At 44.3% G+C, this 21133-nt stretch overlaps 3 protein-coding genes across 3 annotated transcripts in view; 1 reads left to right on the forward strand and 2 right to left on the reverse strand.

Moving 5' to 3' along the window:
- Positions 1 to 5894, reverse strand: ivd (isovaleryl-CoA dehydrogenase). Its single transcript, XM_040199444.2, has 12 exons — positions 5579 to 5894; positions 4629 to 4718; positions 4449 to 4500; positions 4144 to 4313; positions 3952 to 4045; positions 3214 to 3344; positions 2967 to 3063; positions 2775 to 2868; positions 2152 to 2233; positions 1906 to 2010; positions 1376 to 1448; positions 1 to 851 (listed from the first exon to the last, which is right to left on the reverse strand). The coding sequence occupies exons 1-12, from the start codon at positions 5708 to 5710 to the stop codon at positions 718 to 720; spliced, it is 1254 nt and encodes a 417-aa protein (XP_040055378.2). The 5' UTR covers positions 5711 to 5894; the 3' UTR covers positions 1 to 717.
- Positions 5895 to 7037: 1143 nt separating this feature from the next.
- Positions 7038 to 15276, forward strand: itpka (inositol-trisphosphate 3-kinase A). Its single transcript, XM_040199445.2, has 7 exons — positions 7038 to 7768; positions 11773 to 11869; positions 11992 to 12205; positions 13265 to 13469; positions 13676 to 13777; positions 14066 to 14137; positions 14371 to 15276. Exons 1-7 carry the CDS (start codon positions 7529 to 7531, stop codon positions 14641 to 14643), a joined length of 1203 nt encoding a protein of 400 aa, XP_040055379.2. The 5' UTR covers positions 7038 to 7528; the 3' UTR covers positions 14644 to 15276.
- Positions 15277 to 15378: 102 nt separating this feature from the next.
- ltk (leukocyte receptor tyrosine kinase) overlaps positions 15379 to 21133 on the reverse strand; it is a 33476-nt gene continuing 27721 nt past the window's right edge. The window contains exons 23-29 of the mRNA XM_040199443.2: positions 20518 to 20647; positions 20311 to 20408; positions 19746 to 19838; positions 19493 to 19594; positions 18637 to 18771; positions 18331 to 18421; positions 15379 to 18235 (exon numbers count right to left, since the gene is read on the reverse strand). Of these exons, the coding sequence (XP_040055377.2) occupies positions 17195 to 18235; positions 18331 to 18421; positions 18637 to 18771; positions 19493 to 19594; positions 19746 to 19838; positions 20311 to 20408; positions 20518 to 20647 (1690 nt within the window). The 3' untranslated portion in view covers positions 15379 to 17194. The remainder of the gene's footprint in view (positions 18236 to 18330; positions 18422 to 18636; positions 18772 to 19492; positions 19595 to 19745; positions 19839 to 20310; positions 20409 to 20517; positions 20648 to 21133) is intronic.

The following is a 21133-nucleotide window of genomic DNA, read 5'->3' on the forward strand; positions in this document are numbered from 1 at the left end:
TTCCAGAAATTAAAAGGTTTGTTTATTCATGCTAAACAAAACTATATTATATATCACACATTATCTACATTTAGTCCATTGGAGAAGAGAGGAGAAAGGAATCGTGAGTTTCTCCAGCTGGACGGTTCAGCCAGAAGACAAAGCCAAAACCGTTGGGGAAAAAAAAAAAAAAAAATGGACAAACTGTTTCTAATTCTCTACAACAGAATACTCACATATACACTTTTCCCAAAACTCATTGCCAAGAAATCGGTGATCAGTTTGCAGTGAAATCATGAAAGTGAAGTAACAAAGCTCATGAGACTTTTTAATGTTTAATTTAACGAGTGATATTCACCTGTAAGGCTTATAGAATTATAATTACACAGTATTCACAATCTATTAATTCATTGATAATTCAAGCATCAGTATCGTCTCTGGTTTATGTGGCTGAATTCTTAAGAATAATGCTATTGCTTTATTGGCATTCCGGTGGTTATCAAGTCGATGTCACGAACCAGATATAAAAAATTGAGACACTCAACATGGTCATTTGCATGAAACTCGTCACATTACCTTTATCTTTGAATGATTTCACGTACGACACATCTGGGTTGATGAATAAAAATGCTGTGCGACAATTATTCAGAAACAGACAGCAGCAACGGATGGTTCCGTTTAAGGCCCCCGGGTGTGAGTAACGGCGTTCGTCCACGCGATTCCTCGACGTGGATCGGATCACTTGTACATGGCGTTGAAAGCTCGGCCGATAATCAGCCGGCGCACTTCGCTTGTGCCGGCGCCAATTTCGTACAGCTTCGCGTCGCGCAAGAATCGCCCCATGGGGTAGTCGTTGATGTAGCCGTTCCCACCTGTTGGGGGGAGTGATTACATCATTTAGAAGGAAGTGCGGTTGCTTCAGAGCCCTCATACTGCATTGTGTTAAATGCACACTAAATCTATTTTGGCATAAACAATCACACGTGTACACTATCTACTAAAAGATTAGACATTTATGTCATTTAGAGGGAAGGAGAGGATAATGTGTCATAAGCTCTCACTTACATCCAGATGGGCATTAAGTGAAACCGCTAATTTAACAAGGACATAGCGAGGCTCCTTCCTTACGTAAGTACAGAAACGCTGCATGTAACGAGGCTACGAAGCAGTCAAATCAGGAAGACGGCTCTATTATTTCTAAACTACCCCCTCATTCATCACTTCCACGAAGCCACTAACTGGAGGGAACTTCCTCCACCGTCACACAATACAATAGAGTCAACCTCTACCATTTATTAACCAAATTAGCTGTAGAGTCATGCGTTCAGCTCCTCGATGACTAACATCAAAACCACCAAAGCGGTCACTGAACCCTACATGAAGTCGCCGTACTTACCCAAACACTGAATGCCGTCCAAAGCAACCTGGGTGGCATTCTCTGCACAGTAGAGGATGACTCCAGCACAGTCCTGCAATGACAGAACGGATGAAACCACCATCTGACACGACATTACTGCTGAAGAAGTCACTAATCCCCAGAGATTACGGTCAATATATATATATATATATATATATATATATATATATATATATATATATATATATATATATCAACACGATTACGGAAATTTGATATGTGGGTATTTCAAGATGAGAGGTATAGTTAACTGGATTTAAACATTATATAAAAAAAAGAAGAAATTGACACAAAAAGTCACTTTATTTTAAACAAAATTAGTTTTTATCCATCTTCTTTAAAAAAAAGAAATATATATTTATTTTTTTAAATGCAATATATATATTCTTTTTTTAAAAGAAGATAGATAAAAACTCATATTTTGTTTAAAATAAAGTGACTTTTTGTGTCAATTTTTTCAACAATCTTTTAACGGGGTGCTACTGAAGTAGATCATGGAATCCTCCTACCATTGAACTGAAGTGTCCTTTGTCACAAGCACGGGCGACGTTGTACACATACTGCCTACAGGAGCTCAGCCTGGTGTACATGTCAGCCATCTTGCCTTGCATCAGCTAGAAAATGATAAATAAGCATAATGTTCATTTTTCACAATTCAAATCACATTTTGCTGAATTTAACGAAGGAAATTTACATTGACGTTTTAAACTCTGCTTCCTTGCATAAAGTTAAAAAAAAAAAAAAAAAGGTCACACCTGAAAGTGTCCGATTTTCTGTCCGAAAGCTTCTCTGACGTGCAGGTAGGGAACAGCGTTGTCCAAAACTGACTGCATGATGCTGAAAAGTAATGATATAAAGATTGCTGAACAATTCAAACTCGTCTCATAATATAAAAATCAAGCACTCCCAACAGGCGTGGTGAGTTATGATTATATCACAGCCGGATACCAAGTGCAGTAAGTTTTTGGTTTTATAAAAACAGTCTTGATGCATGAAAAAAATGAAACATCAATAAATAATGATATTCTGAATAAAATAGGCCCTCCTGCGCCGCCTGCCTGCACATACCAAGGTTGCTATGGAACGGCAGGCACGTACCCCTGCAGCTAGCATATTTATTCATCGCAGCCTAACGTTATATATCGGCTTAATTGGCTGGTGATCTATTTAAATGGCTTGCATATCGGACCGTTTGTTGTGAAAGCTCTGAGGAGTTTTCACACTTGTGACCTTTCTTTCTTTAACGTAGCGCTGCATGACGTTAAGAAGACGGATTTCTTGTGTATTGTTTCAATGACTTGTTTTTGCAGATAATAATTCACTAACATATCCAAGTAACTTCCTGTTTTTGATCAGCTCATCTCTGACATGAACTCACCCGATGGGTCCGGCTGCAAGCACCAGCCTCTCCAGATCCAAGCCGCTCATCATCACGTAAACACCTTTGTTCAACGGGCCGAGGACGTTCTTCTCTACAAAAGAACATCCCAAACAAGATGAGCCAATGAAATGAATATGCATCTAGCGATTGTCCTGTTTTACACAAGGGGACACTGTTTTAAACACTAACCTGGGATTTTGCAGTCTTCAAAGATCAGCTCGCAGGTGTTTGAACCCCTCATACCAAGTTTATCGAGCTTCTGTGCCGTTGAGAATCCCGGCATTCCCTAAAAATGTATGTTAACAAGCTTTGTTTCATTTCTGTGATCCATGTCCGTGTACACACTCTTTTATAATATTAATTTGATAGAATGCGAGGCTTCTCCCCAAAAACACCGACCAGACACAAGAGTACGTCTTCAGTTGAATAAATTTACCTTTTCAACAATGAAAGCTGTGATGCCCTTTTGATGGGCCTCAGGATTTGTCTTTGCGTAAACAATAAGGACATCGGCATCCGGCCCATTTGTGATCCAGAACTTGTTGCCATTCAGAACATAGTAGTCGCCTGTAGAAAAGTACAAATAAAAATGAAGTTGAACTAAAACAGATTTTTAATGCAGAATTAAGATTGTAAACATGCACACATATATGCATGCATAAAAAAAATAAGTAACTGTTATGTCAGTAACAGCAGTGTCTTAAAATGTGTTTGTTTGGCTGTGATTGGTGTGCGAGCGAGTGCTCTCTCTTTTGAGGATCTTTGTTTTAGCTGCCTGTCTCCAGCTCCATCACCTCCTGCATTTTAAAATGCTTGAGTTTTGCTGTGAGGACAGAGTATTGAGGCCGGGGACCATAGACGGACTGCATAACCAGCCCCTTTGGGCAGTTGTTTTGGTCTTTGTTACATTGTTTATGTTTTAAGTATTGAATGCATTTTCCTCAACTGCAATTTGCTATTTGCAACTTTGGCTTGAGGGCTGAAAAGTGAATGTGATTTACAACGTTTGTGTTAAATGGGGGCTTAAAAAGCACATATTTGAAAGATTAAATAGACAACAAGCAAGTGTGTATGAAATCTTACAGTAAAAAAAACCCAGTTTGCTTCACAGGAATAAATATCTGGAAGGGATGATTCAGAGTAAAAAGGGTAGGGTGACAGTAGGGTTTCCTACCTTGCTTCTTGGCTTTGAGTTTCATGGACACGACATCAGAGCCGGCATTGGGTTCACTCATGGCCAGAGCTCCTACGTGCTCCCCGGTCATTAACTGGAACACAGAGGAACCCGTGATGAGAGTGAATGATTGAAAACCGCCTTAGTTTGCGGTGTTTCGTAACGTTAAACACGAGCTCTGCTGGTCCTGACCTTGGGCATGTACTTCTCTTTCTGCTTCTCGTTGCCGTGGCGAACCATCTGGTTGACGCAGAGGTTGGAGTGGGCGCCGTAACTGAGAGCGATGGCCGCAGACACTCTGGACATTTCCTCCATTACGATGACATGATCGAGGTAGCCCAATCCTGTGCCCCCGTACTCCTCTAATAGAAAAAGAATAAAATAAGAGCTGAGTGCCATTTTTAAAAACACTACAAAAAGGAAAAAAGCAGTTTTCCTGGATGTTGTTGCAAGGATACTACTTCGAAACATGAGTGTTTTTCATCCAGACATGTTACCTGGAGCAGTGATCCCAAGAAGTCCCATCTCACCCATGTCTCTCCAAAACTCCTGTTGGAGCGGCAACGCAAGAACGTTTACCGAGGCAGGAATCTCACTCAATTCATACACGCGATCGGGACACCAATTCTCCGATCTATCAAAACGCGCCATCAAGAAACTACAAGGGCTCAACTCACCCGCATTCCTGGAAATTCATTGGTCCTGTCGATCTCGTCGGCACACGGTGCGAGCTTTTCTGCACAGAATTTACGAACCGACTGCCTGAGCTGTGCAGAAGAAAGAAAAAAAAATACGAAAACGAACGACCGATTTGAAACAACTCATTCACACGTATGTCATGGGTTAGTATGAGGAATGAAGAAACACGCAGACTTCAGTTCTCATGTTCCTCCTTCAGGTGACTGGATGACAAAGTGGGAGATTGATTCAATCTTTAGTAAAGTGTGCCGTTTAAAGGTACGGAGGAACGTGCCAAGATTCTTCCCCCAGAGGCTTAAACCTGGTCAATTACTGTAAAATAAACACTTAAACATAATACCAAGAAAATGGATGAGAAGACAGCCACGTTCAACCAATGAGATGCTCTACAGGGACCCCGCCCCCCTGCCATCCTCCTGGCGCCCTTGGGTGCGAAGTACTCGGGATACACAGTAACATTATGTTGATGTGTTTAATTTCCACTGGAGAACACGTGTCAATATCCTTTAACCCGCCTACTAACTTTCCATTGAGATGACTAGTAAATTAACGTTGGCTGGGTGCGTCACAGCTAGCGGGGGCTTGAAGTGGTGCGTCTATGGGGCATTAAAACGAGAGGTGTTAAGCGCCACTTGCTTTAGTTATTAAAATAAGAGCAAAGTAAATGAATGTTACATTGACATTAGCTATATGTGTAGTGCTAACTCCGTTAGCTACGTGGTTAGCTTAGCCCCGGGTCGGCTAACACCAAGGTCTCCTTACCCTGTTAGCTAACGTGACGTTTTGACGTCACGTCCGCGCCGTGCTTGAATAACCTTTTGTCCGTCATAACTTCTGAAACCACAACGTACCCTAAAATCACACCGAGATTGTCACTTTTTTATGTGTAGCACTGTATCCAGTGTATTCGCGCTGCTTGTTAGCTAACCTGGATCTGGTCCTCGGTGAGTCCGTTCACGACATCGTCCACCGGGATGGAAGCACCGGCGCAACCTCTCATCGACGCCGCCTGGACGGACAACCTGCGGCCGAGGCGGAGAGCGTTTCTGACGGCAAACATAATGTTCCTTATAGCCGGGACGTTTTTATCAGGGGACAAAATAACCAAAAGTTGACACCAACGTCACTCGGACCCACAAGAGATATGGCTCTTAGCGCAGGCGAAGTGAGAGGTCTCACTCTGCTACTTTTTACGTGTACCAAACATTTCATTTTTTATTTCTTTGCTCTTGTTTCAAACCATTTTCTTGACTCATTAACACCCCCTATTGGACGGGGGTTTAAATATTACTTCAACAAAGATAATGAATGAATTAGGTTTAGTTGCTCAGATTTTGCTGCTAATAATAGTTAGCAAATATATTTAAAACGTGTTGTTGAAGACAACAATGGCGTATTTGACAACCTTTAATAGGTGGAATCAATGTATACATTGTAATTAATGAGGGGGGAAAAGATGTAATGCCAATGGATAATGAATGCCGCTGTTTGCTAATAAAGTGACCTTCCATTTGTGCCAGTCAGCTACAATGACAATTTTAGCAATAGGCAATGCCACGCTGGAGGCCTCAAAACCCCTGTGCCCCAAAATGAATAAATTTGTATCTTAATTATGTTGCTGTTATATATTACATCTGGGGCCAGGAAGTATTACAGCATAAAAAACATTGGAACAACTGTTGTGGGAATTACAAAGCAGCTTAATGCGGTTAGGGATACACAGAAAGTAACACAGTTATTAAAAAACATTTGTAAAAATAAACGGCAATGAAAAGGCAGCTGGATACATTTTTCAATTTAATAAAATGAAATCAGAGTTGTCCAAGTTAATGGCCCTGAACCCCATCACAGCTTCCCCCAAAACTTACATAAAGTTCACAAATTCACATCCCTCGGTATTATTTAAGAGAAATACAAGTTGCAACAAATGCAACAAAAGAGATATAAATATATATATAAAAAACTATAAATCAAAGTCAGGCTACACCAGCAGCGTTTTGAATATTTATTGTGGAGTTTTGGTCACAGTCCGCCCTCTAGTGGTTAATTATGGGGCGGCAGGATTGTTCAGTAATCAGTTAACGTAAAAGTAACTCACATCATCAGCCAAACATTCAAAGCTCGTTTAACATAATTAAAAATGATTACAACCGATTTTATATGCTTTTTAAAAATACAAATATAATATTGGATGTTCAAAGTGTGCACATCAGCAGTTAGTTTATTTAGAGACAAACAAATACTTAAATAAATAAAAGCCGTCCACATAACACCAATACCACAATTACTGTTTAAAAAAAACACGGTTTCAAGGCAACGAACGTATGTTTACGCGCTTCTTTTTGGTAGAAACATGCTGTCGCATTTACTAAAACCAAATATTCGTTTCGTAATAAATCTGAAAAGTCCCTATTCAGTTTGATTTCAGGTTAGTATCGTCGATCGCGATACAGAAGAAAGTCACTAACTGCAAAAATGAACCCGTCAGCTGGTTTGAGTAGTCAGGAAGCGAGCGAGGCACTGCGGAAGATAATGCGCTTTGCACACTAGTGTGGGTGCGCCGTGGAGAGGGGTTCCCCTTTCGAGCTCGCAGTTTAACAAAAGCGTTTTGTTGACTCAGAAGTCAAACAAAACGACGACGGAGTCCCACTGAGGATCATTTGAACATCTGGACGTGGGACTGACCAGATTTGAAGCTTAAAGTGAATCGTTTTTTTTGCAGATTTTAAGTCTCCAATGCGCAAAGAGTGCCAGAGCACCGCTCCAAGGACCTGGGCTTTTCTGGAACTGGAACCAATGATCTCACACCGGCGATGAACTCGCTCACGAAGCCGCTCGAACCGTCACGTCGTCCGCAACCGGAGCGCCTGCGACTGTGATGGATGCGCCCCGGGTACCGCAGGTCACCATCACCCCGGAGGGTGGCGGATCACCCCGGGAGATGCGGCAAGAGGACTGGGACGACGCGGCGGAGGGCACCCTGCGCCGGAAACTGTCCAACTCCTCTATGTCCTCCACCGGGTCCTCCGCCGTGGAGTCCGAGGACGATGTACTCAGCGACAACGAGAGCAAAAGCGAGGGCATCATCACTCTGGAGCACCTGGTGGACAGCGGAGAGGTGAGGAGAAGATCGAGACACGCGCGTCGCCGCCAGGTCCCCCGGTAAATCATGTCACTGTTATTATGTCCCAGTCACAGCGCGTAAAAGCCTCAACTGTCTGTTGTCCTCTCGTGTAACTCGCCGTTACGACTGAACTATGGCACGTGTCAATACGCATGAGAGAAAACCCCCCAAGAAAATCACACATTTCAAGAATCCGAGGTCTGAAATGACGCACAGGCAAAACAATGGAATATATTGTGCATGTAGGTTTGAGGGAGACCGATGCGCATTGATGGCATGTGAAGAAACTCCCAGTCTTTCATTAAATGTAGTAAATGTTCAAGAGAATCCGTCCTCTGCAACACGACTGGACGCTTTATAACGATAGTCATTTAAAATCTCCATATTTGTCTTCATATGCCTCTTCTTTTATCTGCATCCTCGTAATAACAAGATACACAGAAAAGAAAAAATAGTGAGCAGCAAATAAACAACAGTCAGCAAACGTCTTCCTCATAGAGGATTAGTGTCTCCAAGATCAGATTACAGTTATTATTGCAGTTATTATTTCTTCAGAGTTCCTTTTAAGCCTCCTAATCAAATAAGGGAACTCTGAAGCAAAAACGTTTTCTGTGGGAAATGAGTCACTTCTACATTTCACAAGTTATTTTCGCGTGTGCTCTCTTGAGATTTGGAAAATGTCAGTTGTATGATGAATTGTTCAGCGTCACGCTGCTTTCCTCTCGTCGCTGAAGATGATGCACAAAGTAAGAATAAACATCCTCGAGATCTCTGCCAGAGATTAAAAGACGCCCATTGAGATCTCATTATCATGTTCAACGGCTCATCAGAGTCCCCCCGGCGTCCCCTTAACGGTCGCGGACGCTGCGTGAACTCAAACCGCCGCCGAGGGGAAAGCTCGGTGACCTTTGCCGAGTAAAAGGCCATCTGGGTGCGATTTGAGTTCGTGATACAGAAACAAAGCGCTCGTCATATCCATAATAGGACCGGCACTGTTTGCGAGCCTATTACCGCTGATGGCTCTTTGCACATGTTGCACTGATGTGCGTCCCTCCTTCAGCACACAGGCGAGTGTTGACGGGTTCCGCCCTCGGCTCCATTACATGCCGAGGGTTGGAATTCTGTTTGACATTCTTGGCAGGTGAAGCTTTTCCCCTTCGGCCAACAAGTCTCAGTCTGACTGAACCTGCTTGCGTGTGCAGCTTCCACTTGATAGTCATCTCAACGACATTCTCTTTTGTCTGCGCCGTCATTAGGCTCAGACTGCATTGTGGCGTCTGTGTGTGGGTGTGGGTGGGTGTGTGTGGGTGTGCGTTTTTTAATGGTGCCAGCCGCTTCTCTTTGCCGTGTCCATACAAGGTCTGTGGCTGTCATTTTTATTTTAAACAGACTGAACGCTAAATACACATTGCCTGGGAAGCCTCTGCGTCCGTGCGCATGCACGAGAGGGAAAGAAATGTGAGTGATCGATCAAGTGAGGCCCCGGGTGTGAAGGCTTTCCAAAATAAAAGTCACCTCCAGCTCTTCACTCTCTCTCTCAGGTGTCATAACAAGTGAAAAATGCGTCAAACTCAAAGGTGTCAAGATGGCCACTCTTATGTTTCTGCCCTTTCGGGCCCACACATCAGCCCACACATCCTCCCGTGTGCGCACACAGACACACAGGCGCACAGTGCAGCAGACGCTAACATGTCATTGGGTAGTAAGGATTTTCTGTGGTCAGCAGCCAGTTTGAGCCTTGACATTTAACAAAGAACCACTTCAGGAAGTCAAAAACTCTCGTGTAGCAAGTGCTGCTGCGGGTTCCTGCTTGTTTAACAGTGCTTTTTTTTTAAACATAGGAGACGTGGACAAAAGGCCCATCTCCGCACAACAGGAGTCATTAGATCATCTCGCAGTGGGGTTTGAATCCCATTAGCACTTGACACCATGACGATGGCGGAGTCAGTCACGTCGCCTCGGCGGTCGTTCTCCTCGCCGCTCCAATAGGAACTCTAGGAAACCGGTGAAATTTGCTTTCTGCGTCTGCAGCGTTGCTAATGACTACGCTGGCTGTTCAGATCAACACGGTGTTGCTCTCAGTTTGTCACCCACCCACACACACACACACACACACACACACACCCAGCAGGCCGGTGTTACAGAGAAAAGGAGCATCCACCCGACGGAGCAGCGAGTGTTGAGGAAACCCTTCAGCCACGAGGCGAACGGAAGAGCAACAGGTCCCCTCTCATTTGTGGGTGTAAATTAAACGCTTGTAATAATTAACGGTGAGAAATAGTCAAGGTCAGTACTCAAATGACCAGTTCTGAGGTACGTGTGCTTTTAGTAGAATGTTTCTGCCGCTCTTTTGCTGCACTGCATTTCAAGCAAATATTGTACCATTCAGTACACAAGAAGAGGAAACCCCACGACAGTCTTACATAACGAGCTTAAACCAGTCTTTCCTGCCCATTGGGACTTGTGATGCCGTAGCAGGAAGATAGCTAAAGATGACAGATGTCAAACTGTCTAATAATCTACTACGTGCCTAAATACCTTTGATTCTCTCTGCTTTTAACAGTAAGAATTCAAGTTGTAACTTGAGTGTGAAAACAGTAACAGTGTTATGAGCACAAAGTCTTGTGGTTTCTACCATCTAGGTTGGCTGGGAACGCTTAGTGTGAATAACATGACGTTTCAATGTCAGACTGTGGGTAAAATATAAATATTTGCCGTGGAGCTGCAGGGCCGTGACGATTACGCGAGTTCAGAGCCAAGTTTCCGTCCACCACACGTTGTGCTGAGTGTGACTGTACGACAAGTAAACAGGATCCCATTTGAGAATTTAAGTAAGTCGCTGTACAAGAGTCCAATACTCGCAGCAATAAAACAAAGGCTTGGGCGTGGGAGCTGCAACACCTTCGCAACGCGATATTATGAGTAAACAAGTGGCATTAGAGTAAGCGACGCATATCACCTGACATCTAACAGAGACCTGGCTGGCTGCTGCAGAGCTTTGTGTTTCACGAATAAAAATGACCTCTGCAAAAGGATCGAAGCACATCTTCTTCTTTCCCTGTCTGGGCCCTGGGAGTTTGTTCATCGGGTGTATTTTCCTTATTATTATTTTTTAGGTGATTGGAGATTCCAGAAATACAATCCTCAGTGTTAAAGCAAATGTTATTTGCGATATGCATTACAAATAACATATTTGAGATATGGTCCGTTTTCTGGGAGGGAATAAAACAGACAGTGTGAAGAACTACTGCGTCTCTGTGAAATATGCAAGCTGTGGCTGCGTTTTTCTGTGTGTGTGCGTTCTGAGAGAGAAAGATGGAGAAAGCAAAGGTGTCATGAGAAGAGTCCTTAAATGAATTATGGAAAACTGAACACCTCTGCCAAGACAACACAATCCGCTGTCAGTCATCTCTTCTGTCTGTTATTCATTCAGTGTTTCACTTTGATTGGCACCAAACTGTCATATGACACCAAAGAAATTCTGCCTTTGCTAATAACGGAGTGGGAGTTAAGAGGCCGGCGGCGAGGGCCATGTCACCCTTCATCATTTAATATATGGTAATTAGACAAATGATTTGGCTGGTTTGTTCGGTGTGACATTCTGAATCCTGCCTGAATATATTAGCCGTGTAACTGGGAAAGGTCTTTAGCTGATGTTAGTCAGTGGATTTTTCTCTGTCAATCAAAGCCTTTCACCACACTTAGCTCGAGATGCTGAATAGAGATGTTTGAGTACAGATTAAGAGTTTCCACAGAAATGGCATTTAAAGGACACGGGCCAGAGGTTTCACGCAGTGGAAACGGAAACGCCTGGCATCAGATGTACCGGCTGGAAATGCTTGTTTATTCAGATTCCTGTCCAGATATAAGCCGCACTACAGTCGGCACCTCTTCCTCTCCGCGAATCACTTCGGGGCGAACAACGTCACACTGATACACCCCAAAAAAACGTTTCCATTGATTGACTCACCTGCGCCTGTTGTCCCGTCTTTCTCCAGAGCAAGGCGTGGTGGAAGCTGAAGGCCATCGTCCACTGGCCCTTCAGCGTCGTGCAGAGGAGAAAACTGAGCTGGGTTCAGCTCGCCGGCCATAAAGGTGCGATCTGACGAAAGGTTGCTGACGTTATGACTCGCCTCACGTATCTTTTAGTCATTTCCCTCGTCCTTCCTTTTTGTGAATGTCGGTAATACAAAGCGTCGGCCTTCTTCCCATCTCAGGTAACTTCAAGGCGGCAGACGAGGGCAACATCCTGAAGAGGTTTTCGGAAAACGAGATGCAGTGTTTTGAAAAGCTGAAGGACGATGCGCTGCTCCCCTTTGTGCCTGGTTACCATGGCACCGTGGAAAAAGATGGAGAGTCTTTCCTTCACATGACCGATCTGCTGGTGAACTTTGACCTTCCCAGCGTCATGGACTGCAAGATGGGAGTGAGGTAAGGAAGTAAGCTGTTCATTAATTAATTACATATAATAGATATTTAAACATTGATTTAAAATGATAACCTATTTTTTACTTCCCTGCATGTTTCTGTCAAACAGGCTGTATGGTTGGTCAAAATGATGATTTCTTATAATTTTATAGTTTATTCATGAATTTAATATTTAGCTTTGATACGCACAATAGACATGAATTCAATATTTATGTAAATGTTTAATTGTTGTTTTTTGTCACAGTACGTGACACCGTCAGCGTTGCGTCGCTTCACAAGGGAACACCTGTTGTAACTACAGGCCGTGTGCTTGGCTTCCTGCCCCAACGGGCAGGGTGCCTCGCTGTATTATGTGCGCTGGCAGAAAAACGCACACACACACACACACACACACACACACACACACACACACACACACACACACACACACACACACACACACACAGAAACACACACGTACTGGGAAAGAATGAACGCATGTGAATGTATGCATGCAGAAGCTCGTGCAGACACAAGTAAGCAGCTCTCCAAACTGCTCGACAAACAGACTCACACATTACAATATAAACTGTTATTGTCTAGAAAGGATGTGTGTCTGTTTTTCTGAAGCTACACACACACACACACACACACACACACATATGCAGGGTGTCCCTGGAGACTCCCCTTCATCAAAAACACTCACAACCACAAAGTTGCAAACCACTGAGTTGCACAAACACACTCAGACTTTCAGAGTGAAGAGCTGCACGCTGCCGTCTACTCTCAGCTTCCCTCTTCAGCACAGAGGAAGTGAAGCTCACAAACTGAAACTGATATCTGTTTGCACATCATTCTATAGTATGAATACAACAAGTGCGCGTGTGATGTTGTACTTTTTAACCTGCAGAGCTTTATACCTTTGGAGTATGTCATGCACTCTTTTCTGCAATACTATTAGGGAATGGAAAATATTTGTAAGTCAACTACTGGCACCTGAAAGTGAACTATCCACTTACATGCAGTTAACCTCAAAATATGCAGCTCCTGCTTCTCAAGGCCTCCTTCCTCCCGCTGTTTCAGAACGTACTTGGAGGAGGAGCTGGTTCGGGCGAGGGAGCGACCCAAGCCGAGGGAGGACCTGTACAAGAAGATGGTGGAGGTGGACGGCGACGGCCCGACGGCCCAGGAGCATTCCCAACGGGGTGTCACCAAGCCCCGCTACATGCAGTGGAGGGAGAGCATGAGCTCCACCAACACCCTGGGCTTCAGGATAGAAGGAATCAAGGTGGAGTGACATGGACGCTGTTCATTATCTCAAACACTTATTCAGTTGAGAACAACTTAAAAAGCACCGACACAGAAGCATTTATCCAAAGGAGAGTGAATATTTTACCCAGGTGACCTGCGGTGCATTGATAGGCAGCTGTCTGCCAAAACATTCTCAATCTCATCTTAATCGGGTGATGTTTGTTCCTCTGCCCTGTCTTTTAGAAATGTGACGGCACGTGTCGGACCGACTTCAAAAGAACCAGGTCGAGGCAGGATGTCATCCAGGTGTTCAAGGACTTTGTCGGAGGGAACGTCAACATAATAGTACGTGACACTCCGTTTGCTTGTGCACACACATGCGCTGTGTGCTCATGCATGCAAGGACATTCACAAACGTGCTTCATTCTCTGTATTTTCTTTGGGACCGTAAGATGATGAATGCAAACAGCCTCAAAGTATGTAGGAAATATTTAATGAAATTGATGTTGTTGGAGATTTCTGTTGTGACGTACACTGCGTCTGCAGCCTTTAATCTAACAACTGTAGCTTCTATTTTATGGATTCAGATGAACATTTTTCATGGGCTTCAAGTGATGTTTCGATGATTCGCAGAAGTCCTACGTGAGCAGACTGACGGAGATCCAGCAGGCCATGAGGACATCGCAGTTCTTCAGGCAACACGAGGTAATAATCAAATGTAAAGCAACTTAACGTGTTGCAGCAGGAACTCTGTCTCACACCCTAAACACCATTTCTCAAAAGCACGTTTCAGACATGATGACGTTACGGAGAGCACTGTCTTAACACGTTAACTCATCGCTGGTCTCGTCGTTATCAAATCGTAATGCATGCATCAATGGATATTCATGGTGGAAAAGCAAAAGCTAACGTGCAACCACTGTTGTTCTCCTTGGCAGGTCATTGGCAGCTCCCTCCTCTTCATCCACGACCACACCGGCAATGCTCAGGTCTGGATCATTGACTTTGGGAAAACAACGGCGTTGCCACAGGGCCAGACGTTAAAACATGACATTGCCTGGCAGGAGGGCAACCGGGAGGACGGCTACCTGTGGGGGCTGGAAAACCTCATCCGCACTCTGGAGTCTGTAGGCAATCAAGGGACAGGCGGAGAGACATTTCGCTCGGTCACTAAAGGAAATAAACAAACTACAGAAACAGAAGGTCAGTGACCTTTCATCTGTAGATGGGTGAGAGGAAGTCAAACCACATTTGAATGGACACCGCACAAAGACCTTTAATAAATGGACAGGAGCTGTGGGTGCTGGATGATGAATGTTGAACATGTGCAGGGGGGCTACAAATAGCCCGCAGCTCTAACGAAGCCACTGACAGAAAAGACATTGAAGAAGGGTTTTTTAGCGTGCGACTGACACTAATTCAACTTCCTACAAAATGAACAGAAGTGAAAGTGTTTTAGGGGGCAGGATGTTACATGTGAAAGAGGCTACATGTGAGAAATGCTCCTGAAATATGATTAAAAGCAAGGGGAGAGTACTCCATCCTCTTTATTATAATCTCTGAGCTCTGACAATACATCTGTAGGTGTAATCATTCGGGAGTAATTCAGTGCAGCATGATGCTGAAAGACCTCACAGTCAGATAACTACAACACATAACATATTGTAAATATAGCACTGCATACTGTATCATTATTAGAGTGTGTTATCTTTGTCTCGGTTCTGACAATCTCTTTTATCGTATATCAATTCATATTTCTTGTCAGTGATTTTATTACTGTAATCAAACTGTATAGCACTATTTTGGAGCTGTGGAAACGCCCTGATTAAAAATGGGAAAATGTTTTTTATTTTTGTTTTCAACATAACACATTTGTGGTAGTTTTATATGTACGCTAGCCCGAGCTAAATTCACTCCGCACAACTGATCAAACTCACACAAAGAAAATCAATACATATTGATTTATTTGGGGCACAATTAGGTTAGAGGAAAGGGTAAAAGACGGTATATTGCATAGAATGTCTTGGCATTTTTGGTTGACTCGTTAACACCATCAACAACATTACAGAATACATGAACAGGTTAAGTTAGTGTGAAATACAACATACCAGACTATAAAAGATTGTACACTAGGAGCAAGACATTTTTCCTTCTCTGTAAAATAAACCCCACAGACAAATCTCCCAATAAAAATGAGTCTCTGGAAAATAATGTGAGCCTTTCACAGCACTCACTAATAATATGAGCCAAACGGATGTGTGACTATTCAGACAACATACAGCAAAACAAATCGTTTAGGCTCAAAAGACATGTGTGGTATACAACTACCAGGATTGATTAAATAAGAAATAATAAAAAGTAATCATACTGAATAGAGGTTTTAACCCTGGAACATTTGATTAATTGAATGAAGTGAGATACCTGCAGCAGCATGTTTGGTAGATCCACGGCTCAATAGCTCCCCCTGCTGAGTAAACATCGGTACTACGAGCACAGCACCATCGGATGCAGTGCAGCGGTGTTCAATGGCAGTGATCGACTACAAATACATAAATATAAATGAATAATAAATGAAAAAATAGCTACAAATGCAGCAGGTTAGTGCAGCGTACGAAAGAGAGTACAAAATTAGCAAATATTTTCACAGCTGCGTGGTCATCTAATACTACACGCCAATGCTATTATGAGACATCCTTCAGGACAAGGACATATTTGGACATGGGGAAAGAGATGAGTCAAAAATATGCAATGCCAACTAAAAATATATGGAGTTTGGCAAAATTAGCCTCAGTCCAGAAGATACAGGAAGGGATTTTCAGGACTCGACGCTTACCAGTGAGCAAGGGGACTGTTTTTTGGGAAAAATGCTTACTTGTTTTTGTTTTAGTCAAATCAAACCACTTTGCACTGTTAGTGTGCATCTATAGCCAGGAGGCAGTTCCCATTAGATCAGCACAAAGACGGCAAGTCCGGCTCGGTTGAGAGGATATTATATTTGCATCCTCTAAATTCCAGCAACAAACACATTATATGTTCTTTATTTTAACCCCCACGCAAACAGAATGTAAAGTGGGTGTAAAGTGTGAAATATCTGACTCTCCTGACTGTCTGTGAAACCAAAACCAGCATCCTCAGCGGGAGGAAGGTTCACATTTGACAACCTGAACTAAATCACTGTTTAGGATGTTCTTGTGTGCACAACTACCACTGACATACACACACCAGTCTCTACGAACTACAGAGAAAACCCCATTAGCTGAGGACATGCCGGAAACAAGAAGTAGACCTTCCGTTGAAGGAAAAGATCAGAGACGTGTTATTGCTGTATAGCTGACATCACTGAATTTCCATCCTTTGAAATCAAAATAAATAAGCAAAAGAACAGTGATTCGCTTCTCAACGGCTCAACATTTTCTGTGTGTATATTCCTACTGTACACAAATTACTACAAATACCAGCTAAACGTTTGCTATAATGCAACATATACTACTTTTAAAGCCTTCATGGAAATAAACAACAACAAATAGGTAGAAAAGGAGTCAAACTACAGCAGAACTTTTCTGTTGATGTGGACATGACCCATCACAGGGCTGCATGTGTACCAGTGGGACAGAGGCCTCTTTGTATCGCAGTACAGAGTAGCTCCAATAACTTGATGCTGTGGCTCTAGAACGAAAACCTCACGGTGATGCCGTTTGTTCCTCCAGGTTGTGACATTTCATTCACGCGTCACTCAGAACCCCTGTTACAGTAAGCCCCTTCTCAGACGGGGTTAACGCTGAGGTCTTCGGACAGAGAAAAGCCGGAGTCTCGGTCCCGCGCGGGTTTCTCGGCCTTGGCGTGTCGCCTCACGTCCTCGTGCCCGTAGCTGGCGTGGCGCTTCAGCAGCAGCTTGGGCACACAAGAGGAGGCGGCGTGGAGGCCAAACGCCAGTCCCAGGCCGCTCCCCGCGGAGGCCACGGGGGCAAAGCTGCTGTTTTTGACGGCCTCTGGGGTTTTGGGAAGGACCAAGGGAAGGCTCTCGGCCTCGTAGCTCTGCTCGTCGTAGGCGTAGTTGACGTTGCCACAGGGGAAACTCTGGAGCTTAGCCAGGTCCGTACCGGCTCTGACGGGCCCACTTGTCGGGGTCTTATGGGAGGACGTGCTCGGGGGCGTTTTAGTCGGGCCGGACGGGGACGAGGTAGAGGAAGTGCAGAGGCCGGGCGGCGGCGGGTGGGCGCTGTTGCACTCAGCCTCGTTGTGTTCACAGTTTGCGTTGCAGGTGTGAGGGGCCTGTGTGTTGGGGGCGGTGGTGGCGGAGCTCGAGAGCGGCATGGACTGAGTGTGAGCCAGCGTTTTCTTCCCCCGGAAGCTTTCCAAAACCCAGGAGCCGTATGTGGGGTTCCACAGGTTCTTTGTCTTGTTCTTCAGCCTCTGGCTCCCCGAAGAGGAGCTGTTTCTGGAGCACGGCTGGTGCCCGGAAGGCTCCGGGTGGAGCCAGTGGCCTCCCGCCGGCAAACCGGGGGCCGGCACGGGCTCCGCCCAGCACGGCTGCAAAGCCTCGCGGCACGATGTCACTTCTTGGTGGACGGGTTGGGTCCTCTGGAGGAGCACACGCGGTTTGGTAGGCTGTGGGGGAAGCGGTGTTGGGCCGAGGCCCAGAGAGGAGACACCCAGCTGGGAGGGGAAAGCCTGGGACACAGGATGGGACACCAAGAGGGGAGTGAGGCTGGCGAGGTCAGAGGGGAGGATTGTTGGGCCTCCTTTGTCGTCTGCAGCGGGGGCGTATTCAACGGGCAGAGGTGTGTTGATCACATCCGGGTCCTGAAGCAGAACAATGAAGAGGAAAAGGTTTTTTTTTAAATTGTTTTTATTCAACAACATTCGCGATGACAATTAATTTTGGATAAAGAACATACCTGAGAGCAGTAGTCAATTCTCTCCAGGATGGTAGAGAAGTTGGGCCGGTGCTCGGGACAGTGTTGCCAACACTGGGTCATGATCCGATAGCTAGAGCCATAAAAACAGACACACATTTCAGATATATTGTTTAAGCTGAACCATGAGATTACCAAAGCAAAGAAAACAAAGAAAACCACAGAATTCAAATCAATTACATATTAAAAGTTGCATACAAAGCCAAATCTTCCATTTCTTTTGGCTATCCCTGAAATCATCTGGTTCGACCCTGCAGTTATTTCGATGTGTTCCCTGTAAGTACTCACACAGGCCCGGGACAGCTCTTGGGAGGATCCATTCTGCCTCCGCTGGTGACAAACTCCAGCACCTCTTGGTTGGTTTTACAAGGATACGGCATGAATCCCAGCGAGAGGATTTCCCACAGCAACACCCCAAAAGACCTGCAGGGGGAGAGAAAGATCAACCACTGAGTTGAACTGACTGAGAGCACCAGAATCAATCTGTTATAACAGAGGCAGATAACATTTATTTTAAAATGCTAATTATCAGTTCACAGTTTTTGGTAACGGGAGTAAAAGCCGGTCTTTCTTTTTCTTTTCTCCCAGAATTCTCTGTGGTCTAATTGTATCCACCACCATCCATCTGTCACTTTTATAGACATCTTGCCGTAAAAGACTAAGCGCATTTATCAAGGTCAGATGTCTCTGAGCCTGTAAACAAACATTTCCTCTGGTCTTCAAAAGTTCAATTGTGACATTATTTGGCCCACGCCTAATATTCAACTTCTTATGCCATAGTAAAGTGCTTTGATCCTCACTGTGTTCTTACTCCAGTTGGCTGTGTGTCTTAAATACAGATTATATTGCTGTCTAATTAACTTGACAGGGGGGGTGTTTTGTTTAGGAGCAGAATTACTTCAGTCTCCAGCTGCGCTGGAATATTAACCAGAGCAATTTGGATTTGACATCAGCGGGAATGAGAAATTTCTTTTAAACCGCAACATCTGTTGTAGTTGTTAATTAAAACCTGATGTTCAGCATTTTTGACAGCCCTAAATATCTCTGGAACTCTTTAATGAGAGGTCTCAAATGGGGTTGAAAGAAAAGGAGCCATTGAAAACCTCCTTGCGGATACTTACTACTGTGCACATCATACTCATACCATGTATCCGTCTTGCATGTGAAGACTCCCTCCATGAAGGCCTCCGGTGGCATCCATTTGACCGGCAGCATGGCGCGGCCACCTTTCCTGTAATAGCTGGCTCTGAGAAACAAAAGGAGAATCGCATTTAGGAACGTGCATTTATCATCAGTCTAGAGGGGAGTCTCAATAACTCAATGCAATGAAATCTGTTTTTGGTTGGCTACGCGTGCTGCCATGCAGTGCGCTGTTGATGCCGGTTCAGTGTACAAACCTGTAAATGTCTCGTGCCATACCAAAATCGCCAATTTTAGCCACTCTGTCTGGTCCAGGGCAGGTAAGCAGGCAATTTCTAGCAGCAATGTCTCTGAAAAAAATCACAGGATCCGTTAGTTAATGTATCTTAATGATGGCACTTAACTCCCTCATCCAATATACTGCAGGATTACATTATTTAAAAAAGAAGGATGAATATGAAGATATAAACCGTATATATAAACCGGGTATAAACCGTAGTAATGTAGTTTATGGTGAACCAGGTCCACTTGTGACAAACGAGCACAATCTATCTAATGTATCTGTAAGCAATAGTCCGTGCAGGTCAACACTCAGTGGACTTTATATTTGAGGAAGTGTGACACTATTTCTCACCCATCCCACCCAATGTTAACTTGTGGCATTTAAAAAAAATGGTTAATACATAATATATGTATATATGTATGTCATCAAGAAATAGTTAGCACAATGTTAAAATATCCCTTTCTCGTGTTTTTATGCTATAAAAGGGTCATTCCAAAACACTCTTTTTGGGAGCACTAAAACGTGTCGCAGATCTGAACCTGTGTATAAAGTGGTTCTCCTCCAGGTAGCGACAGCCGAAGGCGATGTCCCTGGCCATCTGCAGCAGCTCCCGCATGGTGAGAGAAGAGGTCTGGCCCTGGATAAAGCATAGCTCCATTTAGCGCGCAGCCACAATGCACATATAGTACACGTATGCATACACACACACACACACACACACACACACAGGTGGAGTCCAGACTTACCGCCCGTGGCCTGTTCTGTCTCAGAAAGCTCTTCATGTCTCCTCCCGTCATGAGCTCCAGCAGGATGAAACGAGGCAGGATGTTGAGGCTGACGCCGATGCACCGCACTATGTTGTCATGGCTGAACTTGCTGCAACGACAAACAGTAACACTCCGGTTAGCAGGCTGGCGATTGTGTGAGTTATTTAAAAAAATGAATGCTGGAGAAACAAAAATAAAAAGAGAGCTGTCTCTGTGTGTTTACTACGCCCACTTTTCAGTCCCCGGAGCACAAACACCCGGGAGTTATGAGTTCATCAGTGGAGCTGGGTACCAACCACCGGGTGCAGCGCTCCTGCCCTCTTTCTCTTCTCGCTTTCTCGTTTCTTTAACGCTGCATGTGCCGTGAACGTTGTGACTGCTGAACTAGCAGACTACAGGTCTGTGAGGTAACCCTCCGTCTTGGCTGGCCAGTTGTTGGGCAGGCGTTTGGTAACCAACCTCGGGAGCTCTGAGGATGTCACGTATGGTTTCTCTGGCATGTACATTCTTTAGGTTGAACTTCATATTTTCTAGTTAGTTTTGGCGTTTTGTATATTATTTTGGCCACAGAGACCCTGACGACCCCGTTCCAACT

The sequence above is a fragment of the Gasterosteus aculeatus genome, chromosome 15 (assembly GCF_964276395.1).
Source record: "Gasterosteus aculeatus chromosome 15, fGasAcu3.hap1.1, whole genome shotgun sequence".
Taxonomy (NCBI): domain Eukaryota; kingdom Metazoa; phylum Chordata; class Actinopteri; order Perciformes; family Gasterosteidae; genus Gasterosteus; species Gasterosteus aculeatus.

Coding starts and splice junctions, on each gene's coding strand:
- ivd (XM_040199444.2), bottom strand. CDS start 5,710: ATGTTTGCCGTCAGAAACGCTCTCCGCCTCGGCCGCAGGTTGTCCGTC. Junction 2,234..2,774: donor CTTGCAGCCGGACCCATCGG/GTGAGTTCATGT, acceptor ATTACTTTTCAG/CATCATGCAGTCAGTTTTGG. Junction 852..1,375: donor GGACGGCATTCAGTGTTTGG/GTAAGTACGGCG, acceptor TCCCCCCAACAG/GTGGGAACGGCTACATCAAC.
- itpka (XM_040199445.2), top strand. CDS start 7,529: ATGGATGCGCCCCGGGTACCGCAGGTCACCATCACCCCGGAGGGTGGC. Junction 7,769..11,772: donor ACCTGGTGGACAGCGGAGAG/GTGAGGAGAAGA, acceptor GTCTTTCTCCAG/AGCAAGGCGTGGTGGAAGCT. Junction 11,870..11,991: donor TCAGCTCGCCGGCCATAAAG/GTGCGATCTGAC, acceptor TTCCCATCTCAG/GTAACTTCAAGGCGGCAGAC.